The 17,301-nt window shown below is 40.1% G+C and overlaps 1 protein-coding gene across 8 annotated transcripts in view; it reads left to right on the top strand.

The window, feature by feature from the left end:
- ANKRD27 (ankyrin repeat domain 27) overlaps positions 1 to 17,301 on the top strand; it is a 54,928-nt gene that overhangs the window by 30,582 nt on the left and 7,045 nt on the right. For all 8 annotated transcript variants that reach the window (XM_040074998.2, XM_040074994.2, XM_040074995.2 and 5 more), the window contains exons 13-24: positions 2,638 to 2,730; positions 3,531 to 3,658; positions 4,108 to 4,190; positions 4,919 to 5,034; positions 5,777 to 5,869; positions 6,248 to 6,445; positions 6,747 to 6,806; positions 6,907 to 7,026; positions 10,520 to 10,564; positions 13,433 to 13,555; positions 15,332 to 15,529; positions 17,060 to 17,179. In XM_040074998.2, the coding sequence (XP_039930932.1) occupies positions 2,638 to 2,730; positions 3,531 to 3,658; positions 4,108 to 4,190; positions 4,919 to 5,034; positions 5,777 to 5,869; positions 6,248 to 6,445; positions 6,747 to 6,806; positions 6,907 to 7,026; positions 10,520 to 10,564; positions 13,433 to 13,555; positions 15,332 to 15,529; positions 17,060 to 17,179 (1,377 nt within the window). The remainder of the gene's footprint in view (positions 1 to 2,637; positions 2,731 to 3,530; positions 3,659 to 4,107; positions 4,191 to 4,918; positions 5,035 to 5,776; positions 5,870 to 6,247; positions 6,446 to 6,746; positions 6,807 to 6,906; positions 7,027 to 10,519; positions 10,565 to 13,432; positions 13,556 to 15,331; positions 15,530 to 17,059; positions 17,180 to 17,301) is intronic.

Here is a 17,301-nt window from a genome sequence, read left to right as displayed (position 1 = left end):
GATCTCCTTCTCCAGATTGTGCTGGAAGAGGGGGTGTGGGATTGAAGTAAGCAAGAGTATGGCTGTGCCCTGGGGCTTCATTACAGCCCCTTATGTGGTTATGCTTAATTTTCTAGCTGGCTTCAGATGGAGCTGCTGGCAGCTGAGTATTGCTGCTGTCCAATCCCTAATGAAGCTTACTCCAGAAAGAAACTCAGCAGGGAGCTAATGTACCCTGTGGGGTAATGGGCACGTTCTCACCCTCACGGCAGTAAGTGAATTGCACTCAGGACTTCTTGCCAAATCCCTTCACCCAAGGTCATGCAAGTCTTTGAGAGACTCTTTGGCTGTGGGGAAGAGAGGAGCCTGTAAAGCATGAGAGAGTCAGTTTTATTTTCTGAATTGTCAACATTAATTAGAATTCCTGTAAATAAGTATTGGAGATTAGCTCATTCCTGTGCACAGCTAATGTGTAGTAAGACTCTGTGGTTCAGAGGGCTCAAGGGAGGTATAAAAAAATAGGGAGTGAGAGCCAGCCATGAGGGAATAGGCAGCATTTTGTTTCATGTATGGGAAGAACTTGAGATAGGGAAATGATTTCTACTCCCCTTCCCCACCAAACACTTTATTAGCCTTAGTTTGTGTTCAAGAGTTCTTCTCCTGGCTTCTGCCACCTGTATTTCTCCAAGTCATCAGCTGTAATCTGTGAGAATGACTTGGGACAGGTCATTACACAGTTATACTCTCATAGGTACAAAACTTCCTTTTTCTACACAATAGTATTAGATAGAAAAGGTCAATAATGTTTGAATGTGTATTTTCTAGACAATATACACTTAAAATACCTGAAAGTCCCACTCAAAGCAATCTCTGTTTAAAAGAAAGACAAATTCTTGGGCTATGTGTAAAGCTAGTACAAGTGAGTTCTGACTTTGAAGGCCCAAACTTGTTTAATGCTTCAGTGAATATGATTCTCTTGTCATTCTGTACTTCACTGTTGAAGATGGGTGGTTTCACCTGTTTTTTTTAAATTCTGATTTATATAATAAATATATAGTACTTCTACATTAGGGCTGCTGTCTCATGTGACTCTTAAAATAATGATTCCACTTGGGGAACACTTCTCTTGAAGACACACACTGTGGAAAGAGCAGTTCTAAAACTACAGTAGTTCTTGCCAACGGTTGCTTAGATTCTCCACAGTGAAAGTATAAAGCTGTCTCTGAGCATCCACACTAGAAATTCTGATTAGACGTTAGGAACTTGTACCAGCAGTTGAATTTTTGATCAAATATTTCTTAGGGAAGTTATTCCTGTTCTTAGTGAAGGATCTATCCAAGGAGGCTAGTGTTTTATGCCTTGTAATTCTGAGAAGATATGCTTGGGTATCCTTAGCTAAAGTACTGAGATTTGAAAAGACCAGTGAATATTTGTCACCTTCGTGTATCTAAATACAAACAACTTCCTGTGAAGTACAGAGAAAAACTTTCATCTTCAGACCTCACAAATGTGTTTTTAATGACATTTTTTGCAGAACTCTTAAGGGGTTTTTTGGACAGCTTTATGAGAGGCATCTGTGTTGATTTTGAAATATGAATAGTCTAATTTTTAGAAAGTCTGAACTCAACTGATCTTGTTTCTTTGCAATTTATGGGGCTCAAATTTCATGCTGACTTACTAATGTAAGAGTGGAGTCAGACTGCTTTTACTCATTTACATCTGGTCTTGACAGGCTTTAATTGCAAAAGCATACCCAGATCCTGAATGATAGAAGTTTGCCTGATACATGGGTGTGTGTCTTAAATGCAGTGGTTTTCTGTTTTATGGAGGCTGAAGTCTTTCCATTTCTGGAGAGCCATTATCCTACAACAGCACCACTGCCAGCCATAAGCAGCTGTGGATCAGAACCAACCACATGCAGAAGTTTCCATCTGCATTCTTAGAAAGGGTTTTCCTTAGGTGGTTGTTTTATTTCATGGGAGGGTCAGTGCTGCCATCTCAAAAATCTAACTCCACTTCATAATTTCCACCTGGTTTTCGAGGCATTTATATTCCTTTGTGCATCCTGAAGTGTATCTTTATGTGTCTCAGAGAATAAGTTCTGATGCAAGGGTTGCAGCTGTATCTGCTTAGCTCAAACCAAGTGGGAAATACGACATAGATGAATCTGCTGCAGAGCAAGGCTTTGCCTTGTGCAGTCTTTTATTTTTCAGCCGGCAGCTGAGAGTTCAGAACTGAGTCAGGGATGTATCTGGGTCATCTTTTTTAGTAGCCATCAGTAGACATGCTTTATGTGAATTTGTCTTAATTTCTCCTCTTGAGAAAGCTGTGTTGTACCTCTTACACTTCATGCTTTGATATGTATTTTTTACTTCTGCTCTGTTCTTTTTTTAAATGGTACAGCCATAATTTCATTAATGTTGATTCACAGTGAATTTCAGTAAAGGAATATTTTGGTGAACATCTAGTTATTATTTTAATGGGTGCCCAGTCTTTTACATCTTAAAATCTTAAAAGTGATTCAGATTTTCACGTGTCTGATAATTCATATATAGTAAATAAGTGTTTAATATTTTCAAAAATTAATTCCACTGTTAAGATTCTGTACTTTTACCTGTAAATGACTATATTGATAATCAATCTGTCTTTTATTTTCAGGAATCTGAGAGTCTGTGTGACAAGCTGCTCTTGAGACAAAGGATGAACTTGTTGTCCCAGATGTCTGCTGCTCCAATAGACTGCTTGTTTAAGGTTAATAACTTTTATGGCAGAATATGTATGTATTTGCATGTTTCATGTTTTTATCCCTCCTTTTCTGCAATTTTCTGGATTATAATGAAGGGTTAAATACATTAGTACTGCGAAACGTGTTTTAGTAGATGCTAAAAATATCTTTTGAATCGAATACATTTCTGTGCCAAAGCCGTATTAACGCAATATAATCTTAGGGATTTCAGCACGTGTTATATGAAATATAGAAGCAAATGAGGATGAAATGCTATTGCTGTTGATATTGTGTGGCCCATTTAATGTACAGATGTGATACTGCTTGTGTCTAACAGCTTCTGGTGCTTGAAATTGGAAGAGTTCTCTGAAATAACTTAAATGTAGTCACCTGACAGCTCCTTCATATTATCTGTTAATTTCATGGTGTCATTCTAGAAGAATTTTGCCTATACAAGGACACAAAGCAGAGCTTCTAATTATATGTGTTCACAGCTTATGGCCAGAGACTTAGTAATTTTATAGGCATGTTTTTGCACAGAGGGAGCTCAATTTCATGATTGAGTCTAAAGAGGACAATAGGAATTGTTTTAGTTTTTTTTATAGAAAGTGAAGTAAGCCAAGAACAGTTTCTTTTTAATACTGAATGCCCATTAAGGGGTTTTGTGCTGTGACATTGTTCATTTCTGCTTTCTAATGTTTGAATACGTCTTTCATAATCGGTTCCTTTCATTTTGTGCTTCAATAAATTACTCTTGGCTTTTTTTTCTTAAAATGAGGCCTTTTATATTGGTTTCTCATCCTCTCTTCTCTTGTTTTTTCTGTAGCATATTGCTTCAGGTGATCAGGAGGAAGTGGAGCGGCTGCTAAGTCAAGGTGACAGTGATAAGGACACTGTGCAGAAAATGTGTCACCCGCTGTGTTACTGTGACAAATGCGAGAAGCTGGTTTCTGGGTGAGCACTCTTCACCCCACAAATGCATAGAAAGCTGTGTGGAAGCCTTCATCTAAGAACATTTTGCTTCAGAAAGTATGCAGCTTTTGGTTGTGGAGGAATTTGGTAGCACTTTGGGATGTAGCAGAGAGCGTGTGTGTGTGTGGTTTGAAAAAACAGGGAGAATATTGGGAGCATACAGAATCCTTTGGAACCACTGGTTCTGTAATGGAGCCTGTGTGTCCTTTGGTAAACATGGTGTTTCGTCTCTTGAATCAAATTTACAGATCTGGGACTAACCCACTTCTCTTAACAACATGTAAAGCTCTGTATGGAATCCTTTGGCAATGGAAAAGGATAAAAAGTTCCAAAATAATTTTTTTGTCATCCTTGGCAGCTTTTCCCTTTCTCTCCTCCTTCTTACCACCCCCTGGGTAATTAAGCTGCTTTCAAACCATTGTGTTTTCAAGGAAACTGAACGACCCTTCCATTATCACCCCCTTTTCCCGAGATGATCGGGGATACACTCCGCTTCATATAGCTGCTATCTGTGGTGAGTGGCCTTGCTGTTCTCCACTACAGTTTCCTACTCCTTTTGCTTTTGAAACTCTATGTCAGCCTGTTTTCCACCTTTGTATTAACATTGGAATTCTTCATTAAGTTGGTTTTTTGCTTCTTTGCTGTTTCTATCTGAGCACAGACTGAAGTTGTACATTCTTCGAAGCTCAGTTTCTTATGGCTGAGTTATTTTTTGTTTGCTGACTGTTTACTTTTGCCATAGTGATTACCACCGTGGTGCTTTCTTCAGCTTTGAAAAAGTAAAAATGTGTCCTCAGAAACCAGTCGTGTTTTAAAGGACTAGCAGATTGGGAAACACCTTTTGTCTTTCCTGCAGCAGGCTGTTGTAGATCTGTAACACTGTATTCTAATGTTCATTATGTAATTGATCTTCCTTTTATTAGAAGCTGCGTTATTTTCTTACGGGGTGGTTTCTTATTTGTAATTTCCTTTTTTGTTATTATATTGAATCTAAGTATTTTCTTCTGTTACTAGTAGGATACAAATATAGCTTGCTTTCAGCTGGAGGTTCTTTTATGGGGCTTTGACCTTGAATAATCTGCCACAAAAAGCCCCAAATATCAAGGCAGTGAATGTGCAGTATATGGAAACATGGTATGCAGAAATGCAGGGTATCTTGCTTTATACTCACTGTTTGGATTTGGAAAGTTGCAGTGTTCCTGTGCAAGGTTTACTCCTTTCTTTGAATGCTTATTTTCCAAGGTCAGACTTCCTTAGTGGATTTACTGGTAGCCAAAGGAGCCATTGTCAATGCTACAGATTACCACGGTTCAACTCCCCTTCACCTGGCCTGTCAGAAGGGATATCAAAACGTTACAGTAAGCACAACACCTAACCTAAACAATAAATACATGACTCTTACTTAGCTCTTCTAATGTTACTGTTGTGTAGATCTTCTGGGGAGCTTTTACCAGAACTGTGTAAGCTGTCAGAATGGAGGATCTTTCATCATTGTAGTTTGCAAGAATTTTTTTCTTCTTCTGCAAGGTTTTCAGCCATTGGTAATAACCAGCTGGCACCTCTGCACACCTGATAATTCATCCACTTCATTAACACAAATGTCCAATACATAATACAAATGGAGAGCATCTCTGCTCTTGCTTGAGACAGAACAACCATTGCAGTCATTGGGCTGAGTTAAATGCTTCACATTGTGTTTAGGATAGACTGTCTAACTACAGTAATTATTGTCTACTTGAATTTAATACACGTGATATTCTTCAATTAGCTTTGTTGAAATTAAGCTGTCTTCACTTGCATAGTCTCTTGCAATGTGAGGTAGATGATGTAGTGAATACATTGCAGTATTTGCTACAGAAGAGAATTCATTTTTTTTTTTCAATTAAAATTCTGAATATGTAAGAAGAGACTTTTTGATTCTCAGGGTAGGGCACAAACAGTGCTGCAGTGCCAAGAGGGTGGTGTCTGAGACAGGAGGCAGTGCTAGTGTCTCATGAAGTGCTTCATCGTGCCAGAACCCTAAAGGAATCTGCAGGGCAATAATTGTTTGTACATTAATTTTTTAGTTACTTAAATGTCTACTTTTGTTTTTCTTTTAAGCTGCTCTTATTGCACTACAAGGCAAGTACTGATGTTCAGGACAATAATGGGAATACTCCACTTCATTTAGCCTGCACTTACGGTCATGAGGATGTAAGTAATTGTTTTGTAACAAACCAAATGGGCATTCTAATGCAATGGAATTAAACTGATGCAAATTAGCGCTAAACTTACATATTTTAAAAAGTAAATAAAAATATTGGAAGGCTAAATTGTTTAATGCTCTAAATGAGGACTTTATTTGGTAGTTTGTAGCAATTCTCAATGTGAGTTCACATTGAAGATAGCAGTGCTTTGCAAATGCGGTTATTTAACTCTTTATTTTATGGCACTGAACCACTAAAGCCTGCTCTTTAGGTAATGGGTTACTTGAGCAGCAATAAAAACAAACCTTTTAGGATTGTGCCTGTCGTCTGAACTGAGACACAACACTATAATTTATTGATACCTTTCCTTTCCTTCCCTTCCCAGTGCGTCAAGGCTTTAGTGTACTATGATGTGCATTCCTGCAGACTGGATATTGGCAATGAGAAGGGAGACACTCCTCTCCACATTGCTGCTCGCTGGGGCTATCAAGGGATCATCGAAGTGCTCTTGCAAAATGGGGCAAACCCAGAAATTCAGAACCGGATGAAAGAGACTTCCCTGCAGTGTGCATTAAATTCCAAGGTATCCCTCTTTATCTTCCAGCCTGAGCTCTTTCTGATGCAACACCACAGAGGTGTGGAGCTGACAGGGTTTCACTCTTAGAGAGAAAAGGTGTGTTTCACTCTGAGGAAGAAAGGTCCCATTTTAACCCCAGCAGCGGGAATACACTCTGTGGGGTAGAACATGAACTTGTAAAGGGGACTTTTAATCTGCTCAGTCATAATCTGTTACTAATTATTAGGCTGTCAGTTAATTTGTGTTTCAGTCAGTAGATTCCTCTATAAGTGGAGTTACACTGGTTCTCTTTAATATTTTTATGCAGATTTTGGCCCTGATGGAATTAAACTACGTAACGTTGGAAAGAGGGCAAAGTGCTTCTGAGGTAACAGCCCATTGCTGAACTGTGCTGAACCTCCTTAATTTGATAGTTAACTTTTTCTGGTTGTTTGTTTGATTCTCATCTGTTTTCTCCCAACTGTAAGTCACCTCTTAGGTCTCCTCAGCACTCAGCAGAAACTTTCAGCAGAGGGTCATCTGTCTCAAGCCTGTCCTCAGCATCAACTGATGTAAGGCAAGAAGAAACAAAGAACAGTTATAAAGAGGTAAGACTGAGGTACAGCTTTTGACAGGAAGCAAAGTGAAGGAAGCTAAAAGAGTGATAATTTGTCACAGTGTTTTAAACTGTTTTTTCAGGAATAGCCTTTGCTCTGGTTTGGAAAATAATAACTGCTGTCCTCAGGGGTTTGTCTTCTCAGCCCCTGAGCACTTGTTTTTGTGTGGTTTCAACTGCTCTGTTGGTTATTTCTGGAGAAAAATTGACACCATCTCTGAAGTAGTTGTTCATATTTATTGAAGTTAACTACATAATTTGAGAATTTGTTGAGGTTTACCGAAGTACAGAGGCAGTCAGTGCCCTAAGGACCTGGCTGTCCCACCCAGGAATTAAGTGCCGCTGGTAGCTTACAAAATCTGCCAGGAAAAAGAGACTAGTGCAGGTGTGCTGACAAACAGCAAACTGGAGTGTTAAAACATGCTTTCAATATAGGCATATAGGTTTTCAATATAGGAATCAATTTTGTAACAAGTGAAGAGGTCCAGACTATATATTAAATATCTTGCATGTGTGTGTTTGCTGATTTTGCTCTGCCCACACCAGATGGCTTCCTCTGAATTTTTTCCTGTGGGATCTCAGATTCACACTTTGTTACCCCTTCCCAAGACTGTCATACCATCACTCAGTCTGATGCTTCTTTTTATTTTTCCTAGTCTGTCTGTTCATTTTTTTTACCAAATTGACCTCCTAACAATGTTTTTCTCAATATAGCCACTACCTTCAAATTCTTCCTTTTCCTGCTATCAGAAGGTTCTTTTCTTGCCAGAAGTTCAGATTTTCTAAAAATATTGAAGGAACACAGAGATGGAAATTTTCACTGGACAATGTGATTTCACACTTGAGTTGCTCTGAGGGGCTCAGTGTAGGGCTGTACCTCCCTTTTTGGACAGAGTCGAGCACTCTAAATAAGTTCTCCTTGTAGATGGAGGATTTCTTTTTCTTTGAAGGAACAAATTTATCACACCCAAGTGCTAAGACTGTAGTTCAAACCAGGGAAAAAGATTTCAAACTGCTTACACCTGAGCTCCTTGGGGTTAATGACCTTCTCTGTAATCCAGCTTTAGTTCACTTCTGTTTGCCAAGTTTCACCTGGGCTCCCTGCTCAAAGAGCCTGATGCTGAGAGAGCTCCATGAAGGAAATACCACTGGAAGTAATGGGAAACTGATGTGGTCAGTTTTCCAGATTTCAGGGCTTGCACCTTGGATTAAGGGGATCCAGTCAGTCCTTTATTAATCAATACTGAGTTAAACTCTTAAATGAGCCAGTCATAGTGGCTTGTTTATTATGATTTAGAAAAGAGAGAGTGAAAGAGCCAGGATTGTAAATTTGGGACTTTCTCTGTTGGAACTAAAATCTCCATGCACAGTTTCTGTTCAGCAGCAGAAAAACTGGCCATGCTGGTGAATTACAGTAGATTTGTTCCTTCTGTTTTTGCATTTAAAGGAAGCTTCTGTTCCATGGAAGAGTGAGAAGACAAACTGGAAAATGGGGAAATGCGTGTAGCAGACATTTTGCCCTAAGTACTCTTAATAAATTATCTATAAGCTGCATAACAAATGTTGTACCACTCCTGGGGCCTGAGGCAGCTTTTAGTACTTTAAGAAAGTTGTTATTTTTGGAAAGAAATTATCAGAGCTTGTGGGTCACTGCTATTACTGTTAGGCATCTTGTATGGCATAAGATGACTCCTGAAAAATCCCTAAGACCTTTACATTCTCCAGTGGCGTTATTCTGTGTGATTAGGGGAGGTTTAGGGGAGGCACAAACCTCCCCAGTGTGTATAGTCCATTTTAGCTGTATATGTGGAGAGATTGGGATTCAGCTCACCCAACTTCTGGATGACAGTTGTCTTCACTTCAGACACATATTTCCCCTCCTTGGTCAGTGGAGGGAAATTAACTCCAGAGAAGAGTTAATCTCAGACACGCTTACTTGGACCTGAGTTGTACTCAGGTGTTGTTAACTGCATTCTGTCCCATAGTTAGAGAGGGAGTTCAAATGCCTGGCTGAGATTTAGACAGCTGACTTCTAGACATTCAAAGTTAAGGAAAAAAAATCAAAGAATCATAGATTGTGGCTGGAGTGACCAGTGCATGACTTCAAGGACCTTCATCCCATATTAGAATGATAGTAATAAAACCAAACTTAGCAACATTCCTAAGAAGAGATAAAAATGCAGAGATTTAATGTGCCCTCCAATTTTTCAGCTGTTTGTGTCCTGTTCTTCATCTAAAACCCTGAAGAAAGAGATCAGAGCAATAAAACACAAACTTGAGTCTCATTCTTCCTTGTTTGCCTTGCCAAACACCGCTGTCACCCTCAGCAGGGTGGTAATTTCCATCTGAAGATTGACCTGTGACTGAAGCTGTCACTCCATGGCATCTTCAGCCTGCAAGGTGTTCCTTACTACTGAAACAAGTGTGCTTCCACTGCAGCATCTTGGGTGACTCTAGCACAGGGCTGGAATGATTTGCTATAGTGCTGAAACTCACTTTCACCAAGTTTCTGAAATGATTCCTGCCACTCTGCAGAGCCAGGTGAATTGTGAGAGGACCGCTGGACTCTCCCTGCCCTTTTGCCAGCACCTTTCCCATTCCTATCAAGTTGGATCTCGGCTCCTTCATGTGAGAGTAGAGAATTAGAGAAGTGAAGAGACAAGTTAATCTCCTCCTCCTGCTTTCACGAGCAGCCTGAGAGCTCAGGGGAATGGCACCAGTGCTCTGCAGAGCACCTTCCACCCCTTCTTCCCTCACGTGTCTCTTTTCCCCCTGCAGAGCTGGTGAGCACCTTCACCCAGCAGTGCAGCCCTGACCTTGCACGTGAATGGGCTAATGCAGGTGCTTGTCCTCATGCACACCCTTGATACTTAAATCTTTCCAGGTTTTAAGTAAGAGAACAAATTTCATACTTACGGTCAAAGTAGATTTGTAAGTGTTTGGGTTTTGGCACAGGATTAAACCAGTTATCTGCAGCTGTAAAGGTAACGATTGGAAAGCATCTTTTTCATCTTCAGCTGTTGTTTCTCAAACAGCACCATGAAACCTGCCATCCTTTGTGTTCCTGGTAGCATAGAGAGCTCAGCAAGAGTCCAGACAGTATTAGGGTGGGAATTTGCCTTGAGCAGGGATTTTTAACATTAGGTTCACTCAGAAATGCAGGGGGCAGCTGCTGCTGGAGCAGCATAATAAAATATATCAGCTTACATGGCTTTGTTTACGGGTGGGCCACAATAGCCTCAATTTAGATAAGTACTGTTTAACTGAGCAAGTCAGAGATCATCAAATGGCCACAGGCCTTGTACAGATTTTCTGTTTCATAAAGGAAGGAGGTTTTTCCTTTAAAACTTTATCAACAAATATGAAATGGGCCAGCAGTAATCCTACTGCATGAGCTTAGGAGGTTAGCAAAGGCCACAGGATTTTCTGTGTTCTGCTTAATACCAATACTAACAAAGCAAATAAATAATTTTCTTCTTGCACAGGTGGAGAAACTCCTGAGAGCAGTTGCTGATGGAGATCTGGAAATGGTGAGTGCTAATGTGGCTGTTGAATATCATTGAATTCCATTTTATCTCGTTCAAATTGAGGAAGTTACTTGTAAATAGTATCAAGTGGAGAATGTTTTGGGTAATAATCTCATGAAAAGAGGAAATTTGGGTTACACTAGTCAGCACAGTGATGCTATTTGTGGGGCTCACAACTACATGTAGTTTGGATTTCACCTCAAATGGACAGCTGATGGCAATAATAATATCAGTTTCAGAGGTGATGTTCTGTAATTTGTGGTACCACCTGTCTCGACTATATTTTTTATTTCTTATTGGCTTTATTCCTTAAAAAAATAAGATGCTTCCAATGTCATTCTACTGCAAATTTGAAGATGACACAGGAAATCTTTGGGAGTTTTGCCTTTGGAAATATGTATAAGGCTGTAGATTTCTTGATTTTCTTGTAGTTCACAGAACAAAACCATAAAGCTGTGTGAGAATGCAGGTTTGCTCTGCTGGGTGTGTGTTCTGAAAAACCTGTTTGGGTTTGGTTTGTACCAAGAGTTACAAATGCCAGTGAAGCCTCCTAGAGTCATCAGAAAATAGAAAACTCATGTTACAAAATATGTGTCATGTTAATACTGTTTCTCTTCTGTTTTATTCCACTGAGATGACAGAAATAATTTATCAGCTGATAGAGCAAAGAACTGTTCAGTTGTTGAATACATGTCATTATACTAAGAATTAATATAAGAATTATTTCCAAGCCAGCCCAGTCATTTCAAGAAGCAGTAACACATACAACAGTGATATTTGCCATCTTCCTGGCCAGTTAACTTTTCACCCACTTTGTGAAAATCTAAACTTCATCAAGCAAATTAAATGTAGCACCACAACTTGCTGGAAAAATAGTAACCAGCACTGCTCAGTAGATAGCAGCAATGAGAAGCATATAGAAATGCATTCTGTGCATTCAGATGACAGAATCACCTTATCTTCTGTGGCTTTACTTTTCTCGTTACTGAAGTTCATGTGAAACTGTTCATGAAAGGAGAATCATCCAACTGGATGACAAAGGTTACAGATTGCATATCTATTAAAAAACCACGGGTATTTAAAAACTCTGACCTTGTTCTGACAGCCTGAGGTCTGTCTCCATAGGAACAGCCACAGCAACCAGGTCATTAGGGCTGCTGTAGATTTTTGCTGTGACAGCCAGCTGAGCTTTGCAAGGGGAGGCATTAACAAAGTGGAAGAAACTGGAAGATTTTAAAAAAATAAACATTATGATGTGATTGGTGTTGTCTCAGCATAGCTACTGGTTTTGGTGCTCTCCTTGTAGCCAGCCTGTCCAGTGGAAAGGATGTGAGCAAATCTACCACAGGAAAAAAAAGCAAATCTCTTGTCTGAAATAAGTGCTGTGGAGCAGCTGGAAGGTTGGAGTCTGGGTACAGAGACCCAGAGTGCTCAGCTGAGTGTTCCAAAGTAACCCAGCAGTGTAAAGAACCTTTCAGGTGACAAGTGACCTGGCAAATGAGACTGGACAAGTGTGTCTACTTAAAAATACAGTTAATATTTTGACAAAAAATACCTTCAAACCAAGAAGAATGGCTCCTGCAGTGTAAGTATAAAGAGATGGGCACAGGAGTAGTGTGTTCAGGTTTTTGGGAGACCCTGGTATCGATGTGTTGGGAGCTGTGCACATAATATAATGTGCACATATATGTGCACATAATGAGAGCAGCAGTATTGGGCTGTCACAGGAGGAGGAGGAAGTCGATTGTGAAGGTCTTGGTGAGTCTCAGGGAAAGGGGGAACTGAAGTGACAGTTCTGCTTGTTTTAGACATGTCCAAATGTAGCAAGTAGGAAAGCTTTGCTGAGCTGGCCTTCCATAAACAGGCAGGCTTGATAGAATATTCCCTTTACTCCAGAAAACAACGTAGAATTTGCAGGGAAAGCAATATTCTGTAAAAACATCTCTTTTCAGGCTCAAATATGTTATCATTCAAAATACAGAGCCCTTCCTGGCTGTCCTGGGGTTTGCTGTAGCTGCATGTGTTTAAGTGGATAGGACATGGATGTGTTGTTTTCCCAGAGCTCAGTGATGAGGAGCAGAACCTGTGACAAGTGTGAGAGTAAACAGAGTGGGAGGAATGTCTCAGAAATCCCCCTGTCCCCATTCCCTTGGACTAGCAGCTGTAGAGCTCTTGGCTTGGTCCTGTAGTCATGGAGACTTAATGCAGTCACTGCTAATCCTAAAATGACTTTAGTGAAATGTAGATTAATGAATTTCAAGATAAAAATGTACTGCTTAAACAGTTTTTGTTGTTGTTGTTGAATGAAATGTAATGTAAAATTTTACATGCCCTAAGCATCACTGTCTGCAGGTTGCACATGAATTCCTTAAGACTTCACTGAAGGGCCTCTCCCTCAAAAATGAGACATTGCACATTGAGGAAAAAGTGAGACTGTCCAACTCCTGAGAAGTGACAAAGGAAAGTCAGTGCCCCTGCAAAGTTTTGGGTATCAGTTAAATGCTGTAATCTTTGTCATTCCCTATGTTCTTTAAAGCAAAATATGAAACAAAATTGACATTGATATGAGCTGGCACAAATCATCTGAGCTAAAAGGATTTGGAGTGTTTGAGAGTGGGTGAACACTGAAGTTGTGATTAGGCAGCAGAGAGTCATTTATGATTCACTTCCCTGCTGTACTTGGAGAACTTCCTCGCTGCTTTGTCAACAATAACACTTCATTTTTTAATTTGGCCTGTGGGCAGCTGATGGCAGGAGGTAGCTGTGTGCTCTCACAAGTGTGTGTTTGTCAAATCTGACTTGTCTACACGCAGATCTGTTAGGACATGCAACTTCTGGACTCTATAAAGAAGGACTTGCTTCTCATGCTAGGTCCGTTATCTCTTGGAATGGATGGAAGAAGACTTGGAAGATGAGGGTGACACAGCCAGTACCTCAAAACCAGAATTCTGCCATCCATTATGCCAGTGCTCAAAATGTGGGCCAGCACAAAAGGTTGGAATATTCATTCTCTAAAAAGAATCATTTATATTCTTGTAATGTAAGTTTGAGCTCCAGGGAAATAGCCTTCATATTGCCCAGCACCTCTGTCTCTCTGTCTAAAAAGCAATTAACTAAATACAGATTTTCACACTTCATCTGATGGTATGAAATTGTTCTTTTTTTAATCGAACTGTTGAAAATTTTGGATACAGGAACAGTGTTCATGGACTCGCTCAATGTTTAAAGGATTGAGAAAGCTTCACAGGTTTTTTTTAGGATTTTTGGAGTGCTATCAGGAAGATTTGGGCAACTTTGAATAACCATTCTTTTCTAAGCCTCTGGTTCTTCTTAGTTTACAGTGCTACTGGCAGAGCAGATCTGCTTACCTGTTAGTAATCAGTTCAGCAAGGAATACCTGCTAATCCCAGAATCCATGTAATGCTGATAAAGTCTTTTTTGTTACTGCATGGCATCTTTTCTACAAGCCATATCTAAAGCCTCTTCAGAGATTAGATATAATTACAAAGACTTTCTTTTCAGTTGCAAAGATTTCCTTCCTCCTAATTTACTACACTCTGTAGAATACAGGAAGGCTTTACAATACTTTTTTTTTATGGGTGTGCAGGGGGGGGTTTTTGGTTTGTTTGTTTTTAATGTGTTTTTGGTTTGGCTGGGGTTTTTTTGTTGTTGTTGTTTTAAATAAGGACCAATCTCAGCTTTTTGGAAATAGAAATTCCACAACTTGCCTTCCAGGAGGTGTCTGAAGGTTTACATGACTGGATAAGTCATTGTAAATAAACCTAAGTGCAAATTTTCAATTTATTGGCTACTTCGGGGTTAACAGCACTGTGAGATGGCTTAACTTCTAAATTCCCCACTGCCACCACACGTTTATTTTGTGCAGGCTTAGAGCTGCTGATGTCCTCAAATGCTTCACCTTGACATGGTGCTTTGTTCTCTGCTAAGGGGTGTCCCTGTGCCCTCAGGACAGAGATCATGTGCTCAAGATGCCAGAGCTCCGTCCATAAGCTCATTTCATCGCTGACAGGGAGGGGAATGGCATCTGCTGTGGAATTTGTTTATCTGCTGAATGAGAAGAAGGAACTTGTTCATTAATCCCAACCCCTCTGGTAGGCAGGCACACGTTGAAAGCACACAATGAAAGCTTGTGCACCACTGTAAATGTCAGGCAGTTTGCAAGAAGAGTGAAAGAGGATGTTCTGTACTGCTGGGTAAACTGTCCTGCAGGTGCTTTCCTTATCCTGGCCCCCCAGGGAACTCTGTTTTCTGGGCCGCTCTTGCCTCAGATGAATTAAATTAATTTTAGTTTGTATCCTTATTACCCTGTGCTTCACGTAGCATTAAGAGGTGTTTATTTTCTGTCTCAAAGAACATAAATATCTGTTTAAATGAAAGTAACTCACTAACACTGCCTCATATCCAGTATGAGCATCTTAACAGCGGTATTAAAAACTTTCAGTTTTACTTAGGTCTCTACCTGTGCTGCTTTAAACTCTTTTTAACATCATGAATACTTTCCTGGAATTGCTCTCCGTGAAGTTCTCAGGTTGGAAGAAAAGAGATAACAATAAAAGTAAATTTGTCTTGAAAAATACTCCCAAGCTGCTCTGCTTTACTGACTTTTTCTGAAGGCCTCGAGTTAGGCTCTAGCAGAATTTCCTGTAATGCCCTCCCGCCTTGTTCTATATAAACTTAGCAGGTATTTGGCTATTTCGCTAATTAAAGCACGGTTATCGTTACCGTTTTCTTGTGTGTTTTCCCCAACAGAAGTTTTCCAGGATCTGTTCCAACGGGCTGAGCGTGAACGTTTCCAACCAGGACGGTTTGACCCCGCTGCACGTGGCTGCCCTGCACGGGCACGGCGAGCTGGCGTCGCTGCTGCTGCGGCACGGCGCCAGCGCCGGCGCCCGGAACGCGCAGCTGGCAGCTCCCCTGCACCTGGCCTGCCAGAGGGGACACTGCCAGGTAACCTGCCTTGGACAGGGAGCGCTGGCACCTGGGGCTCTGCTGCTGGGCACGCCAGCCGCCAGACCGAACCGGGAACTGAGAAAATGAGTTTGGCCCTTCTGGTTTGTGTTTTCAGCGCTTAAAATCTCCAGAGGGAAAGGGGGAACTTGGAGCGGAGACCCTTTCAGTAGACGCCTTTTCTTAATAAATGGCTTAAAATACTGGTTTAGTGCAAGTGGTGCAAAAACCTTCTGTCCTACTTTAAAAACTTTAAACATCCCTTGTGCAGCTGAATCTTCTGTGTGCGTTCCTTCTCTAGGTTATGTTTGTGTCTCGGTACCATCAGTAGGCACAGTATTAAATAATTACGGTAGTTTCAACTCCTTTAATTAGATCACGAGCTGAGTGGAGCTTTGAGGCCGCGGATAGCTCGTCCCTCACTTCAAGGGAAGCAAAAGCAGCGAAGGAGAAGCACGAGCCCATGGCGGGATGGTGTCAATACAGGAGGGAGAGTAAATGAGACGGGAAAATAACAAACGTGAACAAGCAGGGGCAGACAGGCAAATGGAAAGATGCAGAAAAGCGGAAAATTAGGGTTTTAAAAATAAGGAGCTGAAGACTGCAGGAGGAAAAAAGAGAATTTTGAAAATGATGGGAAGACAAAGCACAAGACAAAACCAAGGATACAACTCAGAGTTGTAGGTTAATTCATAGGATAGTTGTAGATTAGTTCATGGGGTAATTACGATATTAAGAACTCCTTCCAAGTGTTGTGATGAGTTTGGAAAAGCTGCTGCTGTGGTGGTTGGGTTTTGATGTTTTGTTAAGTTACTGGTTGTGATAAACGCCGATCACTTGTTTTAAAATTTTAAAAGTTTAATAGTAAATAAGATGGTTATAAAAATAGAATTAGAGTAAAAAATTTAACAGTTTTAGAGTTAGGACAATACAAGACAATAAAAACAAAGTTACAGACGTCTGGGTGCCTCTCCCGAGCTACAAGCTCTGAAGAAGGACCCCTGTTAACAAAAAATTATGTCTTAAAAGCAATAGCCTGTTGAATATTCATACAGCTTATACATAATGCATAAATTCCATTCTAACTAAGAATTGTTTCTGGTTAGTATCACTTTTTTCCTTTAATCTCTATGGCGTCCATTAGGCTGAGAAAAGCAGGAGGAGCTGGTCTCTTCTGATAAGAAAGTAGTAAATTCTTTCTTCTTTGAAAGATTTATATTTTCCTGTGGTTGGTACATAAAAACTACATTTTAACTACAAAACTACATTTACCATACTATCAAAATATTAATACCACATTAACAATTAGCACAACATAACAAATATAGTAAATATATTGCGTAGAGCCATATAATATGCACTTTTCACACTGGTTATATTTGTTTTTCACACACCTTGAGTTTTCTTTTCTGGCCTTTTTTGTAGTTGCTTAAATTTTTCTTTTTTAAAAGTGGGTGTTAAAACATGAAAATTAGTCTCATACTCAGTAACTCAGTACTCTTATTCAGTAGTTGTTGCTTCTTTCAATAGGTGGTAAAGTGCCTGATGGATTACAATGCTAAACAAAATAAGAAGGATATCTATGGAAATACTCCCTTGATTTATGCATGCTTGAATGGTCACTATGAGACCGCTGCCCTGTTGTTGCAGGTAAGATCACTGAAGACAGTGTTCTGCTGGTGTTTCTCATGTGGTATCTGTGCTTACGCAGTACTCGGGAGCAGTATTTTTAGTTACGCATTTCTCTGTCAAAAATATTTGGGGAAAAATAT

Source organism: Hirundo rustica, chromosome 11, assembly GCF_015227805.2.
Source record: "Hirundo rustica isolate bHirRus1 chromosome 11, bHirRus1.pri.v3, whole genome shotgun sequence".
NCBI lineage: Eukaryota > Metazoa > Chordata > Aves > Passeriformes > Hirundinidae > Hirundo > Hirundo rustica.
Note: the sequence above shows the minus strand (reverse complement) of the source record. Positions and strands in the feature narration are given on the sequence as shown.